The 17,825-nt window shown below is 37.4% G+C and overlaps 1 protein-coding gene across 1 annotated transcript in view; it reads right to left on the bottom strand.

Moving 5' to 3' along the window:
• The window catches only part of LOC112567980 (nephrin-like), a 50,103-nt gene that overhangs the window by 9,000 nt on the left and 23,278 nt on the right, over window positions 1–17,825 (bottom strand). Inside the window, 20 exon segments of the mRNA XM_025244939.1 lie at window positions 44–215; window positions 361–443; window positions 1,122–1,272; window positions 1,750–1,913; window positions 2,271–2,333; window positions 2,336–2,431; window positions 2,682–2,780; window positions 3,001–3,189; window positions 3,744–3,927; window positions 4,242–4,360; window positions 5,315–5,593; window positions 6,106–6,375; window positions 6,639–6,941; window positions 7,657–7,824; window positions 8,732–8,857; window positions 9,549–9,854; window positions 10,773–11,063; window positions 11,903–12,232; window positions 12,449–12,628; window positions 14,689–14,823. Coding sequence (XP_025100724.1) covers window positions 44–215; window positions 361–443; window positions 1,122–1,272; window positions 1,750–1,913; window positions 2,271–2,333; window positions 2,336–2,431; window positions 2,682–2,780; window positions 3,001–3,189; window positions 3,744–3,927; window positions 4,242–4,360; window positions 5,315–5,593; window positions 6,106–6,375; window positions 6,639–6,941; window positions 7,657–7,824; window positions 8,732–8,857; window positions 9,549–9,854; window positions 10,773–11,063; window positions 11,903–12,232; window positions 12,449–12,628; window positions 14,689–14,823 — 3,708 coding nt within the window.

Raw genomic sequence — 17,825 nt, 5'->3', positions numbered from 1 at the left:
CCACTACATCATCCTTTCATGCTACTTTTGTGATGAATTTTACCTGGAGGCGGTGCATATCGAGGCTGCACTTCCTGAGGCCCATAATTTCTGGCAGGCAGTGGAGGCATCACATCACCACGACTTGACGTAGTACGAACTGGTGGTGGGGGTGGAGTTTTACCAGCTCGACTAGCAGGCCGGCTGGGTGGTCTTTCCGACAGTTCAGTGATGCTCTGTATGAAATAAATGGCTGTCCTTATAAAGAGTACTGACAAAAGCTTGTACACATACAAAGCATCTACCCAATAAACATATTACACAAAAGAGAAGCATATAAATATTGTGTGCACAGACTCAAACATGTGACATAATCAATACCTTAGGCCTTGCGTGGTTGTCATATAACAAATCCCCATTATCAAATGTTCCTTTTTTGTTAGGTGATGCCACTCTATAAGGATCTGAAACAAAGCAAACATAACTCTTTTCAACAAAACAGATACAGTAGATAGGTAGGTCTGCTTCAAGAAATTTCACAAACTTGTTCGAAGCTAAGAAACAGAAAATGATATATGCAAATGAATTCTCAACAACCTTAGCGAGCAATGTATATGTCAAGTCTTTTGCATACTTCCTTAAGATTTTTTCTGGTCCTATGAGTAGTGCATAATTCTTATAGAAATTCTGACTGAAATCTAGAAACTTGCTTGTAACAACTTTTGCCAAATGTTTGCATAATGGAAATAAAAAATACAAAGTATTAAAAAGTAGTTAATTTGAAAATGTGTAACTTGGAAACTCATGGTTTAGCTAAGACAATGTTTGCTTAATGACTTCCATTGTAAGAGGAAAAGTATTGCATAGAATTGTAAGTTCAGGTTTAAAGCTTGAAAATTATACATGAGAAAAATAAATGTGCTTGGATTTTTAAAAATTTTAATTTTTAAGTGTAATCATTCCTTATTTATACTAGCTGGAAAATGTACCAGAAATGTCAGGTAAGGGTCAGGATATTTGCTTTGTGGTTTTCTACATTTTTTTAATGGATTTTTTTGGATGGGGTAGTGGGTAAAATCTACAACAACATCACCAAAGTACTTGATATATTTGACAATATATATTTATTAAAATATCCCTACCTTCGTGCCATGGAGGCTGGTGTCCATGATCATCCACTAAGTAGGTTTTGTGACTGTTAATCCGAGGAGAATCCATCTTGGTTGGTGTAAATGGTCGATTGACATACTCCGACTGCTGAGGCAAAAATACCACCTTGACATCATCTTCAATCTGGGGGGCAAGCATAGCAGGATACAACCTTAGACTAAGTGTGTGAATGTGCATGTGTATATATGCAATGGGTGCTTGCTAGGAACATGAACAAATGCCAGGAAAAGTGTAGACAACTGCAAGTATAAAATACTGCGGTTACTAAATGGAACTGTTGCAGTTTAAGTCACCTACAATGTCTACTTTTTTTTTTTTTAATGAAATGATTTTTAATGAAAACTCATTAAAAGCAAAGTGACATGCATATTTGCAGGAGTGCTGTTTGACCCTCGAAAGCAATGTTTCGTTTCGTTTCCTTTTTCTTTTTAAAGAGCAACAGGCAAGCAAACTTTAAAACCCTCTGATTTTCCACATAAGAATCTATCATATTCCACTACTATCCATCGTATAAAGAATCAACAGCATTTTACATATGAGAAAATCTCTGAAATCCAGGACGTTTTACAAAACACAACAAAAACAGAACCACATGCCCACCTCATATTCTCTGTTGTAGTCATCAGAAAAATCATCCATGCTTTTATCATAAGTTCCATAACTGCGATTGTCATCTGAAGCTGCTACAGGATAAAGGGCTGCATCAGCTTTAGTTGGTCCATAAAGCTCAAATGTGTTGGTATGGCTTGTCGTATCACTGCCATCTGCAGCATTAAAACAAAGAAAAAAAATAAAAGGGAAAAAAAGTGAGAACATGGAAGGAAACCATACCACTAGCTGTCTCTAGGAATTAGATAAGACTAGCAAAACACTAATTTTAAACAGAAAAGAAGAACTAACATTAGTTTAAAAAATTCGATAGATAAGAGAAGAGAGCCTCTAACAATGATCTCAACCTGTTTGAATGCATTCATTACAAAATACAATTAAAGGTAATATTACCACCTGATTTGTATTGATAATTGCTAATGATCTGGTCTGTTTTAAACTACTAATTATGCCATTACCATAAAGCCACAGTCTGAAAAGTTTGACAAACAACTTCTGCAATTATATCTTACTTTCCAGCCGCTTTCTTCTTCGCCTGACAAAGAAAAGGATCAGTCCAACATTCAGTGTGAGAGGAAGACCCCGACAATGCAAACAACAAGGATGATGATGACAGGAACTTCATCTGAGCCTTGAAGTTCAGAGGTGGAAATATCTGCTGGTGGTACCACACCTGTAGTCAGTCAGGCAAGAAAAAGGTTGAACACTTTTGCTTGCAAATAGCTCAACATAATAAATACAATGCCATACAAATAAAGTTTCAATCTCTTTTAAATGAAATGAATGATTTCCTATATGATGATTCTTATTCATCTCTCTAATTGCTTATATTCATGACCGAAATTACAGAACACAATTTAATATAGTGCTTTGTATGTGTTTTGAAATAAATAGGTAGCTTTGTCAAGACAGTAATGTCTCACTGGAAGTCTTGGCAACAATGCCCTGTGCCTGGAAAGCACTCTCTCCCAGGTTATTAAATGCCAGCACTGTCATCTCATATTCTGTTCCCAGTTTCAACCCTGTACACAGAATATGAAAAAAGCATGCAACACTGTATAGTAATAGGAATAACAGATATAAGTATGAATCTTTTATGCAAACATGCATGTTTATACAAGAACATACTCACACCAACCCACACACTCTCTCACTCCATTTAAAAAAAATGTTGATAACAAATTACATGGTAAAAATCCATGGCATTTTAAGAAATGGAGTCTGAACTGTACTCATCTTTACCTGTAACAGTAAAAAGTGTTGTTGATGGAGGACTAACATCTACGTAGACATAACCTCTGGCCTCTGTTGGTTTGAACCGAACACGAAATGACTGATCCAGACCTCCATTGAAGCCTGGTTTCCAACGAATAGTGAGGCTATTGTGAGTAGCATTCACAAACTGCAGATCATATGGTGGGTCTGGTTTACCTAAAAGACAAAAAGAGTAAATGAAATCTGTATCTGTAATATTTCTGCAACTGCCACTCCTCTGAAAGACTGGAAAGGAGTGCCTAATAATTTCTGAATGAGAGTGATGCTACCTGTATGAATTAATGGATTACTGTGACTTTGTGAGTGTGGTTTGAAAGACAGAAACACAGTGGACCAGCAATGTGTTCCTGTGTTTGATAAAATAAAAGACCCAGAAAGCTTCTATAAACTCCTTTCCAAAAAAAGGCATACTTTCTCCCCTTCAAAAATAGCTAAAAAGACCAGTAGTAACAATTATGCCTGTATAATATAATAACTTTTTGTAAAAACATTTTTATTCTAAAGTCTACATAAGTCATTTTATATAGCATTTACATAAGAATGTTTTCAATAAACATTTATATAAATAGATGTTTATGTATGTTACGGCAGCAGCTGTCCAACAAAGTAAAATATCTTCTTTCACCATTGCAAGGAACTTCTAAAACTTCTAAAAACAAGGCCAAGATTTTACATTGCCATTACTATCGAAACATCATAAACCCACTTACTTGTGCCATGCAAAGAAATTTCAAAGCTGTCTGAGCCTTTGGTGTTGGTTGCAGTGCAGTTGTAGCTGCCATAATCATCTCTTGCAATGTTTTTTACTTTTAGGGTGCTAGTGAAGAACACCGTTTGAAGCTTGTCAAGTGCCAATTCATATTTACTGTTGGAGGCATCAAGAGCAGCTCCATTCTACACAGAACACAAAAATTCTCCAAATGTATTTGGGCCTTCTGTTAAAACTCATCATCCATCTCACCCTTTGCAGAATGCTAACTTTGCTTTAAAAGAGAAGAAAACTGTGCATTGCAGACCTGAGAAAATTGTGTACACATATCTGTGTTTAACATGCACAAGTATAAACATGATTCCCACTCACCATACTAACTCTATTTTTAGCTTGTCTTCAATGCCTTTTTGTTTTTCCCACTTTTTTCAACTTTGCTCACTTCCCTTTGATTGCACATGATGTTCCTTTAGATAAGGTTACAACATTGTTTGCTCACCTTGTGCCATGAAAAGGTAATGTCTGGAGCTCCTTCTGCCTTGCACACGAGGGTGGCAATGCGACCTGTCTCTGCTGCAGCTTTGGCATTCTCTGGCGACTTGTCAATTATAGGGGCATCTACAGATTAAACAGTACACAACATTAAGGAAAACATTTTTTAATTGGGATATATGGTCAAAATGAGGTCCTCTCGCCTAACTGGCTGGAGGGGGCAGAGCTCTGTTGTGCCATTGTGCATGTGGAATGTGGTGTCTCTTCGTTTTGGTGGCTATAAATCCTTGTCAACCTGCAGACCTGACGATCAATGCAGTTCAGTGAGCTTCATGTCCACTTGGTCAGTGAATTAACAAGACTACTAACGTAGCATAATCATACAACAAAATTGAAATATCTTTGAAACCATAGAAAATACAGGGTTCCTTCACTCACCCACAACCAGAACTATAATGAACCCAAAGGTAGGGTCACTTAATAAACAAAGTAAAAGTCTAACACCTAAATAGAAAAAAAAAACCCCACCTACATAAAGGTAAAGAAAGTAAAAAAATCATAATACCAGGTTTAAAAAGACAAAGACTATACTGAAGAAAACTAAAACAAACTGAAGGTTCTTAAAAAGTACAAACTAACATACTACCTAAAATTAAATAGGTCTAGAACAGGGCAACATAAGGGATCTGGCAACCAGTCAAGTACACCACACTGCGGATTTGGCAGGCCTCCTAGACACCAAGAGCAAGTGACAACAACAAGAAAAATGAGGGCACCAGCAACAGTAAACAACACCTGCAGCGTCATGGAGCAGTGACCCTCCTCCCATACCTTCCTAAGACCCTCCCATCCTCGCTCCACCCTAACCTTCACTCCCCATATTCCCTTCTAGATCTCCATCTTCCATAGTGCAAAATTGCTTAAGTAGAAGCACTTTTCCTTCTTAAAAACAACAACTATAAAAATCAAGAAGTAAAACTGAATCATGCAAATAAATCTCTGGCCAGACACTTCTGGTTTCCAGATGTTTAATGCATAAAAAATCTAGCAAAAGACCTGTTTAGAATAATCATTACTCACATTTAACAATAAGCCTTGCATTCTTGCTATCTGGTCGCCCAATGCCATTGTCAGCAACGCATTTAAAGTTTCCAGTGTCTTGCCTTGTAAGCTCATACACTGTGAGATAGGATTTGGAGCCCTCTGTGCGTTGTTTAGTTTTGCTCATGTCAAAATCTTGTCGAGTCCAGGTGATCATGTCCGGAACAACAGGTTTCGCATCCACAACACACTCAAAAAATGCCGTCCCTCCTTCATCCTCCATGACTTTGTTAGTTATGTCAACAATGGTGGCTGGATCTTTGTGTGTGAAGGGAAAAAAGTCATCATGGTTATCAATCTGATTTGCTATTATTAATGTTTGCTTCCAGAGGTAATGTTTAATTTTTCCATCAGTGAATCTAGAATAATAGACACAATGAATGCAAGAAAACACAATGATTCAACCATCCATGGCCTTACTGGTCATAATGAACTACTTCTATCCTTCAAATATAAAAAAAGGGACTCGTTCACCCCTTAACTCATTCCTCTGAACTTAACTCCTCTGAACAATGGCTTTTCTTACCCCCTCCTCCCACAACAGGCAGTGAAAACAATCTCATCTTGTAAAGAAATGTTCAAGAAACATCCCACTAAAGGTTTTCTTAATACTTATTACACATACAAAAATTTTTCACAGCACTCAAAGGCAAGTGATAGATAAACTTTTAAAATCAGCTGTTCATAAACTGCAAGAGAGTCAAATGCAAACAGTACTAATAAAAGATACAGAAGCTGAACAGCCCTTGCATTCATTCTCTAATACTTACAACGGACATCAATAGTGAAGTTGAACGTGTTAGACCCTTGTGAATTTTCAGCCTTCATGGTAAAGTTGCCGCGGTCAGCCTTGTTGATGTTATTGATCTGCAGTATTCCATTGTTGATGGAAAAGCGGGAGATTCTGCTAGGAACCCCCTCACGCAGCAGAGTATATGTAACGGTTGTGGGGTTCGCATAGGTTGTGAGGTTTAGAGTACGACTTTCTCCAGCAGTCATATCTATGTGGGTTGGTATGTCATTTACAAACTCTGGTGAAACTGCACAGTAGGAGCAAAAATTCAAGAACTTTTTAAGGATACTTAGTATGGCTATATATAAGCTGACTGACAATGGCAAGCTTTTATGTTAAAAGCATTAAAAAAATCCAAGATGCAGGTACAATCACTAGAAAATGTCTGCAAGAATGTTTTGTTCTTTATAGTAAATAAGAATACATCATCTTCATTAATGTCAGATATACTGGTTGATAAACAATAAAAGCCTGAAAAAATACAAATAAAGGAACAGTAAGCTATCTTACACAAGACACTGAGTGTGATGGCATCATTTACAGACAATCCCAGCAGAGTGTTGGTAGCTCGGCAGCCATAAACAGCATTGTGGTCAGCAGAAGTTGGAATGAAATGAAGCACATTTGTTGTGTTTTTTCCCCCATACTCAGCATCAACAACTCCGCGGTTGACCCCCTGGATCCGTTTACCAGCCTTGACCCACAGAATCTCTGCCGCAGGATTGCTAGAGGAACTCACACATGTAAGATTCATGCCATATCCAGCTCGAGGCTCATTGGTAGATGCCGTGATCACAACAGAGGTTGGTGGAACTGAAAGCAAAGAGCAACCCCAAAACAAACAAAATAAGTCACTTTTGAAAGTCATGAGCTAAATCTGTCACTTCATAATGGTGTTTTTAAATCTTAAATTATTATTGTTTGATGTTAAGTTATGATGAATAGTTCAAATCTTTTGGAAAATACTAATTTGATTTTAGAGGTTAAGAATAATATAAGGTAGAACATTTTGAAAAAAGTTATGTAATGGAGCAGCTGACAGAAAGTACGAGAACAGATCAATAAAATAAAAACTTAAAGAAAACATCAAATAAACGAAAAACTTGAACTCATCTCCAAAAACCACCTTGTCTCTTTATAAACAACTAAAAAAACCATAAAAGTCCCACACAAACTGAAGTCATAAGGATCTGGATTTTAACAACAAAATGAACTATTATTAGAACTGAGTAGAGAGCAATTCTTGTACTAGTGTAACATTTTTCTGATGGATAGAATCTTGGTTCACACAAGAATGCCGTTGAACAGCAGAGGCTTCCTGGGCTGATTACAGGCAGCCATGTATAAGCACATTGTGTAAATCGGAACATGAACTGTATGCTAAGTGAAAAGTTTTGTTATCAGTAATTTAGTAGAAGTGTACTGTCTACACATAGGTGATGGTAAGAAAAGCTAAAAGCTGCAAATGAAACTAGTAAAATGTGACATGAAACGATCCTCTTCTCCTAGGTTTGTGACAGATACTTACAAAGCACAGTCAATGTGACACTGTCTTGCAGTGGTGTTGTTGTAGCAGCATTAGTGGCTGTGCATTTGTATACAGCCCCATTGTCATCTGGATGAGCCACAATGCCAACTTCTGACTGGGCAATGTTTCCAATAACTTTGTATACAGAGTTTGTGATCAGCTGATCATCTAGAAAAGAAATCAATACAGAAAATGCAATTTCTTTTGAATTTTCTGCGTGAAGGAAGCAACACAAAAACAAAATTTCTGAATATGCTATCAAATAGAAGTGCCTTTAATAATTGTGCCCAAAGGAGACTTTTTTCAGACTAGATAGTATTTTCTCTTCCAGACCTTAATGCTTATCAAAATGATGTTGCCTCAGTCCACTGATCATGACAATGAAAATAACAGGGATTAAACAATTATCAGGTAACAAGGCAATGATAGCAATGCCAGTGGTGGTCTAGATTAAATAAATATATTTTATGTCTTTTATCTTCATATCACTGACACATGCAATACCACTTGTGCAAGCATACATAACTGATAAAAAGAACCTTCTCTAAATTTGACCACAGGTATGATTCTCAATAATTTAGAAAGAGTGATTTTAAAGAATGAAAATATAAAACATTTCAAGAGTTCACTTGGTAGTAAATCTATAAGAGGGATGCCCAATTAATAAAGTTAAAAAAGGTCAGAGGCATGTGGACAAAAAAAGAATCACTAGGCTTTAAAATCAAAATGAAAAAAAACTATGAAAAATCTATACACATAAAAATATTTGTCTTAAATCTAAATTGTATTTATTTTGCTTCCTTTTCCCTGTTTACTGTAGTCATCCACAAATTGCATTTAAAGGGAGAAAATATAGACTACTGTCATCAAAGGGTCTGACAGCAGTTTGTTCCCTTCCTTTAGGCATGGTGTATGAGAATGAGGAAACTGTTGTCATACTGGTGTAAAGTGATCTGTCAACATTTAGTGTAAAAAAAACCAAACCCATCTGACTACATGACTGTTAGCCCGTAAAATAGGCAGAAGCAATGATCAGTATTTTGTTTCATGAACAGAATTAATCTACAGTCCTTACTTTTGTACCACTTGAGGGTGGCCTCAGGGTTTCCTCCTACTGCAATGCATGTCAGTCGTTCCAGTTCATTAGCTCTAATGGATGCCCCTTCAGTGTAACCAGATATCGTTGGTGGATTAGGAGGATCTGCAAATTAGAACAACAAATATGTTGATAACTTTTAACAGCTTTGTTCCCAAAACTAGTATTAAAAACAATAGAGAAATACAAAAGTGCTGAAACACATTTTCCTAGTACACAGTTTTATGGGCTTTGCTAATGACTGCAACCTAAGGCTTGATATGTAAGTACCTCCATGTTTGCAGGCTCATACAACACTTCCACTTTGTAGGACTCTGCTTTCAGAGGAAAGCTATTAAAAATGTACAACTCGAACCAAAATAAAATCCTCCTGATTTCTCATTTCAAGGGGTCCTGCCACTAATAAGCAGACTAAAATATGATAAAAGCATGCTCATCTATAAAACATTAGCAGGTACAATGTCCTCTACACTTTCTACACTGTTTTGGTACCAAAATAATAACAGGGTCCCTTAAACGTAATACTCCCATACCAAGAGTTGACTTATTCAAGACAAGCCTGAAACATTTTGGTAGAGTTCTATGGAACAGCCTTCCTTCACACCTCCAGAAAAATGGAATCCAGTCTATTACGAGTTTAAAACAGGACCTCTACATCATCTATATCAAAACCTTTGTTAATTTGCACAGGTCTTGCACCCAACATAAACAGCCATCGGGAACAATGAAAACATGAAAAAGAAAAACTGCCAGTTAAGATGTTAAAATCTTAAATTCTAAAAATATGATTACTTACAGAGGACACTTAATGTTACTGTGTCTGCTACTGTTTGTCCAACATCATTTGTTGCCTGACATGTGTAGATGACATTGTGTTCCTGATGTGACAATGTCACACTGACAGTTGACCGAGTCACATAACCTCCCAGTGAAGACACCTCATAGCTTTGTGACACTTCTCCAGTAGGGATCTGACGACCACGTGCAAACCATGTGATAGTTGAACGTGGATTGCTGTTTGAAGACACACAGGTCAGTGTGACTGTCTCCCCAGCGCGAAGTGGTCCATCGCCTCCAGAGATAGTGACTCTCTGAGGGGGAACTGTTTGTATGGAAGATAAAATAATAGTAATAATAATGATGTGTTGAGGAAATAACATGATATACTGTTCAATTTTATGAGGATGCTGACCTGCCACTCCCTTAAACTTTGTCACACAAACACTCTTTTGTATCTTGCTCTCACCTGATAATATCAACAAACCAGTAAAAATAAAGCTATTAACCTCCTTGGTATTACCACCAATCATTACTTGGGCTTAGAATTTTATTTTAAACAGTTAACCCTGAGCATCACTTGAGAGAACTTGATTTAACCAAAAACGAAGCATCATGTCTCATTAAGGATTGGATTGGGATTAATTAATTAGAGACCAGGAAGTTGAAAGAGCACAATACAAAGTAGATCTGAAATGCACAATGGTGTCTTACATGATATATAACAGGGGTTAAAGGAACCTAACAAAGCATGTGATACCAGAATTTGTTAGTGTTTTACGCTGTGCCAGCAACTAAGGCTATATCACAGCAAGAAAAGGGTAGTGATACATTCAAAGGTTAAAAAACAAAACCCCTCAGTGATTGAGTAACAAAGTTCTTATCAATAAAAGCCAATATAAAGGAAAAGGATAATATAAAATGGTAAGTAATAAGAAAAAGAGGTATTGTGGTCTAAAGGGCCACCATTAACACAAAAATGTAAAAAAAATGTAACAAACACAAAAGTACTAAATCTGAGGATAAAGCCCTACCCACTTTAAAAATGAAAAAATAGATGCCAATGGGATGGACCTAACAAGGAGACCAGGATAAGTAATTAAAACATGTACAACAGCAAACATTTTTCAGCACCAGGGACACACTGGTGGGAGTTTGCCTAATAAAAGTGAATAAGTGGCATAGGTGAGTCCTATTATAAGTCATGTGATATCAGAAAACTCAATGTTAGATAAACACTTACAGTGAACTGTCAAGGTAACACTTGCAGTCAGGGGGGCACTTGTCACCAGGTTATTGACCTCACACCTGTACTCCATGCTGTTGTCCACAGACATGGCAGTAAAAATGTATTCGTTGACGGCTTGGTTCCCTCCACTTGTAAAAGAGGAGTCAACTCTTTCATTGTCCCGGTACCAGACAACTGTACCAAGAGGATTACCCCCTCTAGATGTACACGTGAGATGAAGGGTGTCATTAGTTCGAACTACCTGCCCACTGGTGTAGCCAGTAATGGATGGAGGTCCAGGTGGGTCTGGAATATACATCATTTTTAGGTTAAGGCAAACTCCAAATAATTTCAATGAGTGTTATATCCTAAAACATGAGTACAGGTTGTAGTAAGTTCATGAGATATACATACACAAATCAGCATTCTTTACCATATTTTAAATTTATCAAATCAAAATAATAAAAAATCTAATAAATCTGAAATAAGATGTGCATAATTGTATTGAACTGATTGATTTTCAGCAAATGTGTTTAAAATAGCATAAAAAAAACTTAAGAAAAAAAATAATTAGGCCTTAATTTTAGTCCTAGAATAAGGCTCACTGGTTTAGCTCAAAGCATTTTAAGGTTAACTTGGCCTAGTGACTGGTAAACCCCCTCTGCCCACAGTAGCAAAGATATCATACTTATCAAGGGGAGATAAAAGGTGGCTAAAAAAAAAAAAAGAGTGATGCAGTGGCGTGGGAACTAGGGGAGACAGTTGCTCTTCAAAAAATATTCTGAGGAGACAAGAATGTGAACATCATGAAATGTCAGCATGGAGTTTGTCCTCCAAAAGCTGAACATCTTCCTATGCCACTCTGCCGAGTTATTCCTTCCTGATGCCATCTACTAGAAGCAGTGAACCACTTACAGTTCTGTGCACATGTAGTCAGAAGACTATAGGTCCTATAGTTCTCAAAATAGTATATGATCCAGAAAAGACACATGTGCATTTTATTTTTTCTATCTTATCCAGGATGAAAATATGAAATAGAGTCTAACTTAGTTCAAGTGCAGCAATAAGCAGTAAAAATAAACACAAAAGACACCCGCCCCTATTTCCAAAAAAAAAAAAAAATACTGCAGCTGAAGTACACTTACACAAAATGCTGATCTGTACTACAGTGGATAGTGACATTCCCCGCATTGCATCATTTCTTGCTTGACATCGATATACAGCATCATTTTCGTTGTTTCCATACAGTGTGAGGGTCAAGATACTTCTGGCGTTGACTCGCTTGTCACCAAAGATTGGCTCAGTTTGGTAATCCACATTCTGGACCACTTTTTGATTGTTGCGATACCACTCGATTTCTGCGGCTGGACGTCCATTACGGGCTTCGCACACAAGCTGCAGTGACCGATGCGTATGGGGCACCTCGACTACTGACCCATTTGCATATCCTTGTATAATGGGGGGATCACAGGGCACTGTCAACAATCATTACCATGAAGGTAAAAAAAAAATTGATGGTATAATGATTATCACAATTATAAGACTGAAACAATAATCCTTCTTGATACACAAAACAATCCATGCATGTGCAATGTATATATATATAGTATGTATAATATAAAACAGAGCTATTTTACCTGTAAGCAAACAAATGACCACATATCAAGAAAAAAATGAAAGCCATGTCTCACCCAGAACTGTCAGGTATGCTGATGCTGTAAGTCGGGGATCAGTAGGGCCTCCAGGAGTTACCTGACACTGAAATTCTGAGTCATCAGACAGCTGAGTATTAACAATCATAAGATTGTATTCCTGGGGGTTATTGCCAATGATGGAGTATGTTGGATAACCAGGAATATCACGATCATAACCTGAAATAAAATTATATCCGAGGTGATTAATAGTAGTAAATTTTGTGTGTATACACACTCACTATACTGAAAAATTAAGGACACACTTGACCAACGATCCGTTTAGAGTTTTGGGCTAGGAGTTCTGGTATTGAGTTTGAGGTTGGGTTAGCAGTAAGGTTAGCATAATGCTAGATTGGAGGTTGTTTGGTTTAGAGTAGACTGAAGTACGTGTTGATGAGATGTGGTGTACTAATCATACAACTAGGAATATTGGAAATTGTTCACTATGACTTACATAAGAGGCTGGAAAGTAATATTTTTATAACAGGTATGATGACCATAACAGAGTTATGTGTTGAGTTTGCCATGGGTGAAGGGGAATCAGTTTTTGGTAAAGATTGTTTAATTGAATAGTGTTGTCTCCCTTGAATGGATTTTTGTGCTTAATTTTATTATTGCTGTTTGTATAGTTTTTTAAAATCTCTGATGCGTAAAAAAATGGATTGAAAAAAGTATTGTCTAAAAAATGCATTATTTCTAGTTATAATAACAATGTTACCCATGAGTCAGGGATTTCATAAACACTTTATGCCCTATCTTTTGGGTACTCAGTAGTGTAGTGGTAAAACACATTGCTTGTCAACACTGCAGTGAGAGGCCCCGGGTTTAGGTCTAATCTCAGGACACTCTGTGCCACAGTATTAACACATGTTCACAGGGCTGACTGTTGGGGGTTTTCTCTGTGTATTTTTAATTCTTCCCTTACAGTTCACACCCACGAATAAGAAAATCTTTGTAGCTCTATAGCTCAATTGCTTCAATACACCCATATTAAATGAGATGTTCTATCTAATGTGACATCAATGTTCTTCCCAGTTACCAGAAGAAAAACTGATTCTCAATAATTGTAAGTGCCACCTGGTTTGTCTATGGCAAGATATGCTAACAGCCACAGACTAAATTTTGAAATAAAAGGAGAAGAAAGGTAATGATATATTCTTAGATGAACAATGGCCGAATAATAGCTAATCCCCATTTGAAGATATTATTCCTAAATGAAGATGAAAATACCTATTAAGCTACACCAGTAAACAAAACTGAAACAAATTCATCACGTCCACCATGTTGTTCATCATAAACAACATGCTCATTTTCCCAACACATGACTAGAACTTATTTTTTCTTATCTAACAAGCATCACTAGTAAGAAGTTGATGCTGGGACAAAACAAACACAGGAAAGCCCACTCCTTTCAGTGTGGTGTAACAAGGAATATGTAAATGATGCAGACTTTCAGAAATGATCACAGCAGGGACCATTATTAACTGGACTCCTGGCAGTCTGACAATATCGATGCTTAGCCTCTCAGAATGAAGTAAGCTGTTAGGTCTTGATGAACCCTTTGAAAGCTAAGACCCAGAAAAACAGCAAGTCGATGACTGTATTAAATTTCTTGATGTTAGCAGCATACATACTTACCATAAGCTTAATTGGTTGTTTAGCTTATTATTTCTTTTTGGTAAAATATTCGGAACCTTCAATCTCATGGCTTAGAACCAAAAAATTTAAAGCTTGAAATTATATGCTCTTCCTTTTCTGGTTAATCATGACATTCGAAGTTAATTTGGAAAAACCTCGTTCAAGGAGTTATTCTTAAAAATTCATCTACCAGCAGTCCATTTTACATACAGTCTATGTAGAATTTAGGGAGTGAAAGGCTTCAATGAGACTGCAGCATCTGGAAAAAATTATTTGCCATTTTTTTTTTTTTAGTTTTTATTTGCTTGAGGCTGTTTTTTTTATTAGAAGCCAGATTAAAGTACCAAAGCTCCTTTAGCTATTTCAGATTTCTGAAGGAAATAAATCAACAGCCAACACCTAGTAGATGGAGTTCTGCAATTCCTGAGCTCTTCAAGACTGCATGTGTGCAGTTGTTGTGTGTCTATGTGTATAAAACAGATTATAAACACACACACAGAGACACACATATATAAAACAGGCTTGCACTTCAAACTGTGTGAAGAATCACTATAGATGGCAGCCCTATAATCAGTAGCCATTTAAGAAGTATTACCTACCCAGTGCAAAGCCATCCTTTACCCACTGAATGCGGCCTACACGGTCCTGTACAATGCACTTGAGCAACACCTGGTTGCCCTGAACAACGGAGGTGTTCTGGGGCCTCTCCAGGAAATGCTGTGCTCCCATGGCAACTGAAAAAAAAAACCAGATTTATGTCATGTATGGTGAGCAACACTTCACATGCTTTTAACCTTTTTCAACTGCCACACAGATGTAGCACTCTCTTGAGATAAAACAGGTCTATACTCTGCCTTTGTTTCCCCATCAATATGCACGAATTGTTCTGATTATTCTCTCTTAAATTTATCTCTCAGATAAACACTGGAATCCAGAAAAACAGGGTGAAAGTTTCAAACGCTTTTAGCCCTATCAGTTGCTACTGACTTTTGTCTGAATTTTTGGGTATTTGCTCTAATCTTAAACTGGCATAAAATTTTAACCATGCAAATATAGAGTTAGTTTTCTATAAACACTGAATATTCAATAATCAGAAGTCTGTGCAAGCAAACATAACTGACACCTTCAAACCTCCATCCTTCTAAAACAAAAACCCCCACCTCCAAATCCCTCATCCTTTAGATCTGTTTTGTGTTAAAACAGAAAATTAAAACAAATTGTAAAAGGAATACTAGCTGACCAGCCATGTGATTTTGAAGTTAAAACAGGTAAGGCAAAAAAAAATAAAAAATAATAATAAAACGTAAAGAAAAAGGAATGAAGCTGTTTTTGTTTAGGAATGGAGTAGATCAAAGACAGTAAACAAGTTGCAAGCAAGCCAGTTTCAGGATTGCAGCAATGTACACCTTTGTATGCAAGAACTAATTAATTTCTTCTAAAGTTCTTCACACTTCTTGGCCACGGACTTCAAGATATTATCAGCTGGTCAACAGAAGTCCAGGTCTGTATGGCTCATGATCAGATTTATTAGATCACAACTACAGAGGGTCTGACACCTGAAACAATATAATGCTGATCAACCACACCTCATCTGCTGACTCAGTTTCTTGGGTAATGTAGATTTATGAGCATTTCTAAGACAAAGCCCAGCCCACTGCCATCTGCCCTGGGAATTCTAGGATGGCTTCAAGATGTGATCAAAGTCTTGAATTTAAAAAGTGTCAAACCAAGAGATTTGTACTCAGTATGTCTAGGTTGGTATTCTAAGTTAGCATATTTTTTTCAAAGCTTCAAAAATAATTTATTTGGTGGAAAAAGTATTATTTTGCCCAATATACGTTTTTTTGCCTCTCTGATACATGCCTGGATTCTAGATGGTTTATTGTGTGGTTTGGCTGTCTTGTGTTACCATGCTTTCTCAAAATAATGATAAATTAAAATGACAAAATGAATTATCAACATTCAGATATATATTTATATGCAATGCAAAAACTATGTTCATTACACCTTGTTGCCAGATAATTTACTTTAGCATAAATGTGCAACATGGATCCCCTATGAGACTTATTTTTAGTATCTCACTTCCTCTCCTTCACTCTTCCAGACATCTATTCCTTGCCAAAACACATACCACCTGGAGGTGTGAAAGTACATGCCTAAAGCCAGTCTTCGTTAGCACGTTTACACACATAAGGCAGTCCACATGGAGCTGCTAACCAGCAGCCAAAAATAAAACAGTATGTCTGGGCTGAATGACCTTTGCTCCAGAGTGAGTTCCCTCCCCTCCTTAGTTAGCCTCAGGCTTTAATGCATGTTGTCTTGGTTGCACCCCTTTATCACTTGGCTGGAGATGGCATTCTGACAACTTGGGCTGAGTTCCATGAGAGAGGGTTGAGGCGTCTGCCGCCATGCTAGGCCCAGGAAAGGGGAGGAACATAACACCAGAATGTCTTCTCCAGAGTACAGGCAAATACCCCAGCTCAGGAAACTGTTGGTGTACTTTTAGTAGCTGTGTAGATATGATGCAAACTGCTGTTTGCCTGTATTTGATATATTACATTTCACTATCCACATCTGAAGCTCTAAAAAGAAGATATGACAGTAACTGGACCAAGACTTCCTTGTGAACCATACAATATGCACTGAGTGAGAGGTATCCTTTAATCATATTTCTCTGTCTCCTAACATTTCACTTTTAAGATTTTCTGCTGTCATCAACATGAAAATATTTTGATACTTTTCCAGGATGTACATGACATAAAACAATGAAATGCATGACATTCTTAACTTTGAAAAAAGCGAACAGCATGGAGTCTGCCCTCCAAAAGCTGAGCATCTTCCTATCCTACTGTCTGTGTGTGTGTGTGAAGAAAGAGACATGAGTCAGTTACTATGAATTTTACACACATGCACACACAAAGGTGTTGCACATGTTGACTGAAGCAGGTAATAGTCTGTAATTAAAATTTGTCATGGCTCATCATCCTGACATATTTTTGGATAATCCATTATGTGGTTGGGCTTTACTAAAACTTTATTAATGAGAATATTTTTCTATAGATCTTTTGCAAAACTAATGCTGTGACTGCTCCTATTATGATTCATAAATATGCAAGTGTTCAGAGTGAAAACAAACCTCTACAACTTTCTCCTGCCCACCCACACAAGTTTCTTTTCTGCTACTCTGATGGAAAAGAATGTTGATCCACTATAAGAGAAGCTATCACTAAGGTCATCCTACAATCTTTCACACTGCCTAGTTAAATTCTTATGAGGGCATGAGAAACCTTAGCCAAAGAATGAGGGTTGTAGTCATATGGCCTCTAGTACTCCTTCAGTTCTTTGCAACAAAGAACACTGGGCAATCGCAACCAGCTTGTGGAGATCGTGCAGTACTTTCTCAGTCTGGCTCTGGCAGCTTCCCCGCACCCAATGAGTCGCTTAAATTTCATTCCAGTTCACCCGCTTAGAATGCCACAGAGCTCCTGGCACCTGCTGGGCAGGTTTGAAACTCGCTGATCTGAAAAAGAGTTAGCCAGCTCTGATGGCCAGACATCTAGATGAAGCATTGACCCGTCAGGCTCTTTCTGCCTGCAGCTGATTTATCAGCTGGAAATAGGCCATGCCTAGAAGCAGTCAATATTGGAAACAGTGCAACCAATCCCCCCATTAGGGGTTCTTCTGACAAATGGCCTTTCTGCTAACAAAAAGAAAGCCTGTTAAGCACTTCTACCCA

This window comes from Pomacea canaliculata, linkage group LG7 (assembly GCF_003073045.1).
Source record: "Pomacea canaliculata isolate SZHN2017 linkage group LG7, ASM307304v1, whole genome shotgun sequence".
NCBI lineage: Eukaryota > Metazoa > Mollusca > Gastropoda > Architaenioglossa > Ampullariidae > Pomacea > Pomacea canaliculata.
The sequence above is the reverse complement of the archived record's forward strand: the minus strand, read 5'-3'. Positions and strand labels throughout refer to the sequence as shown.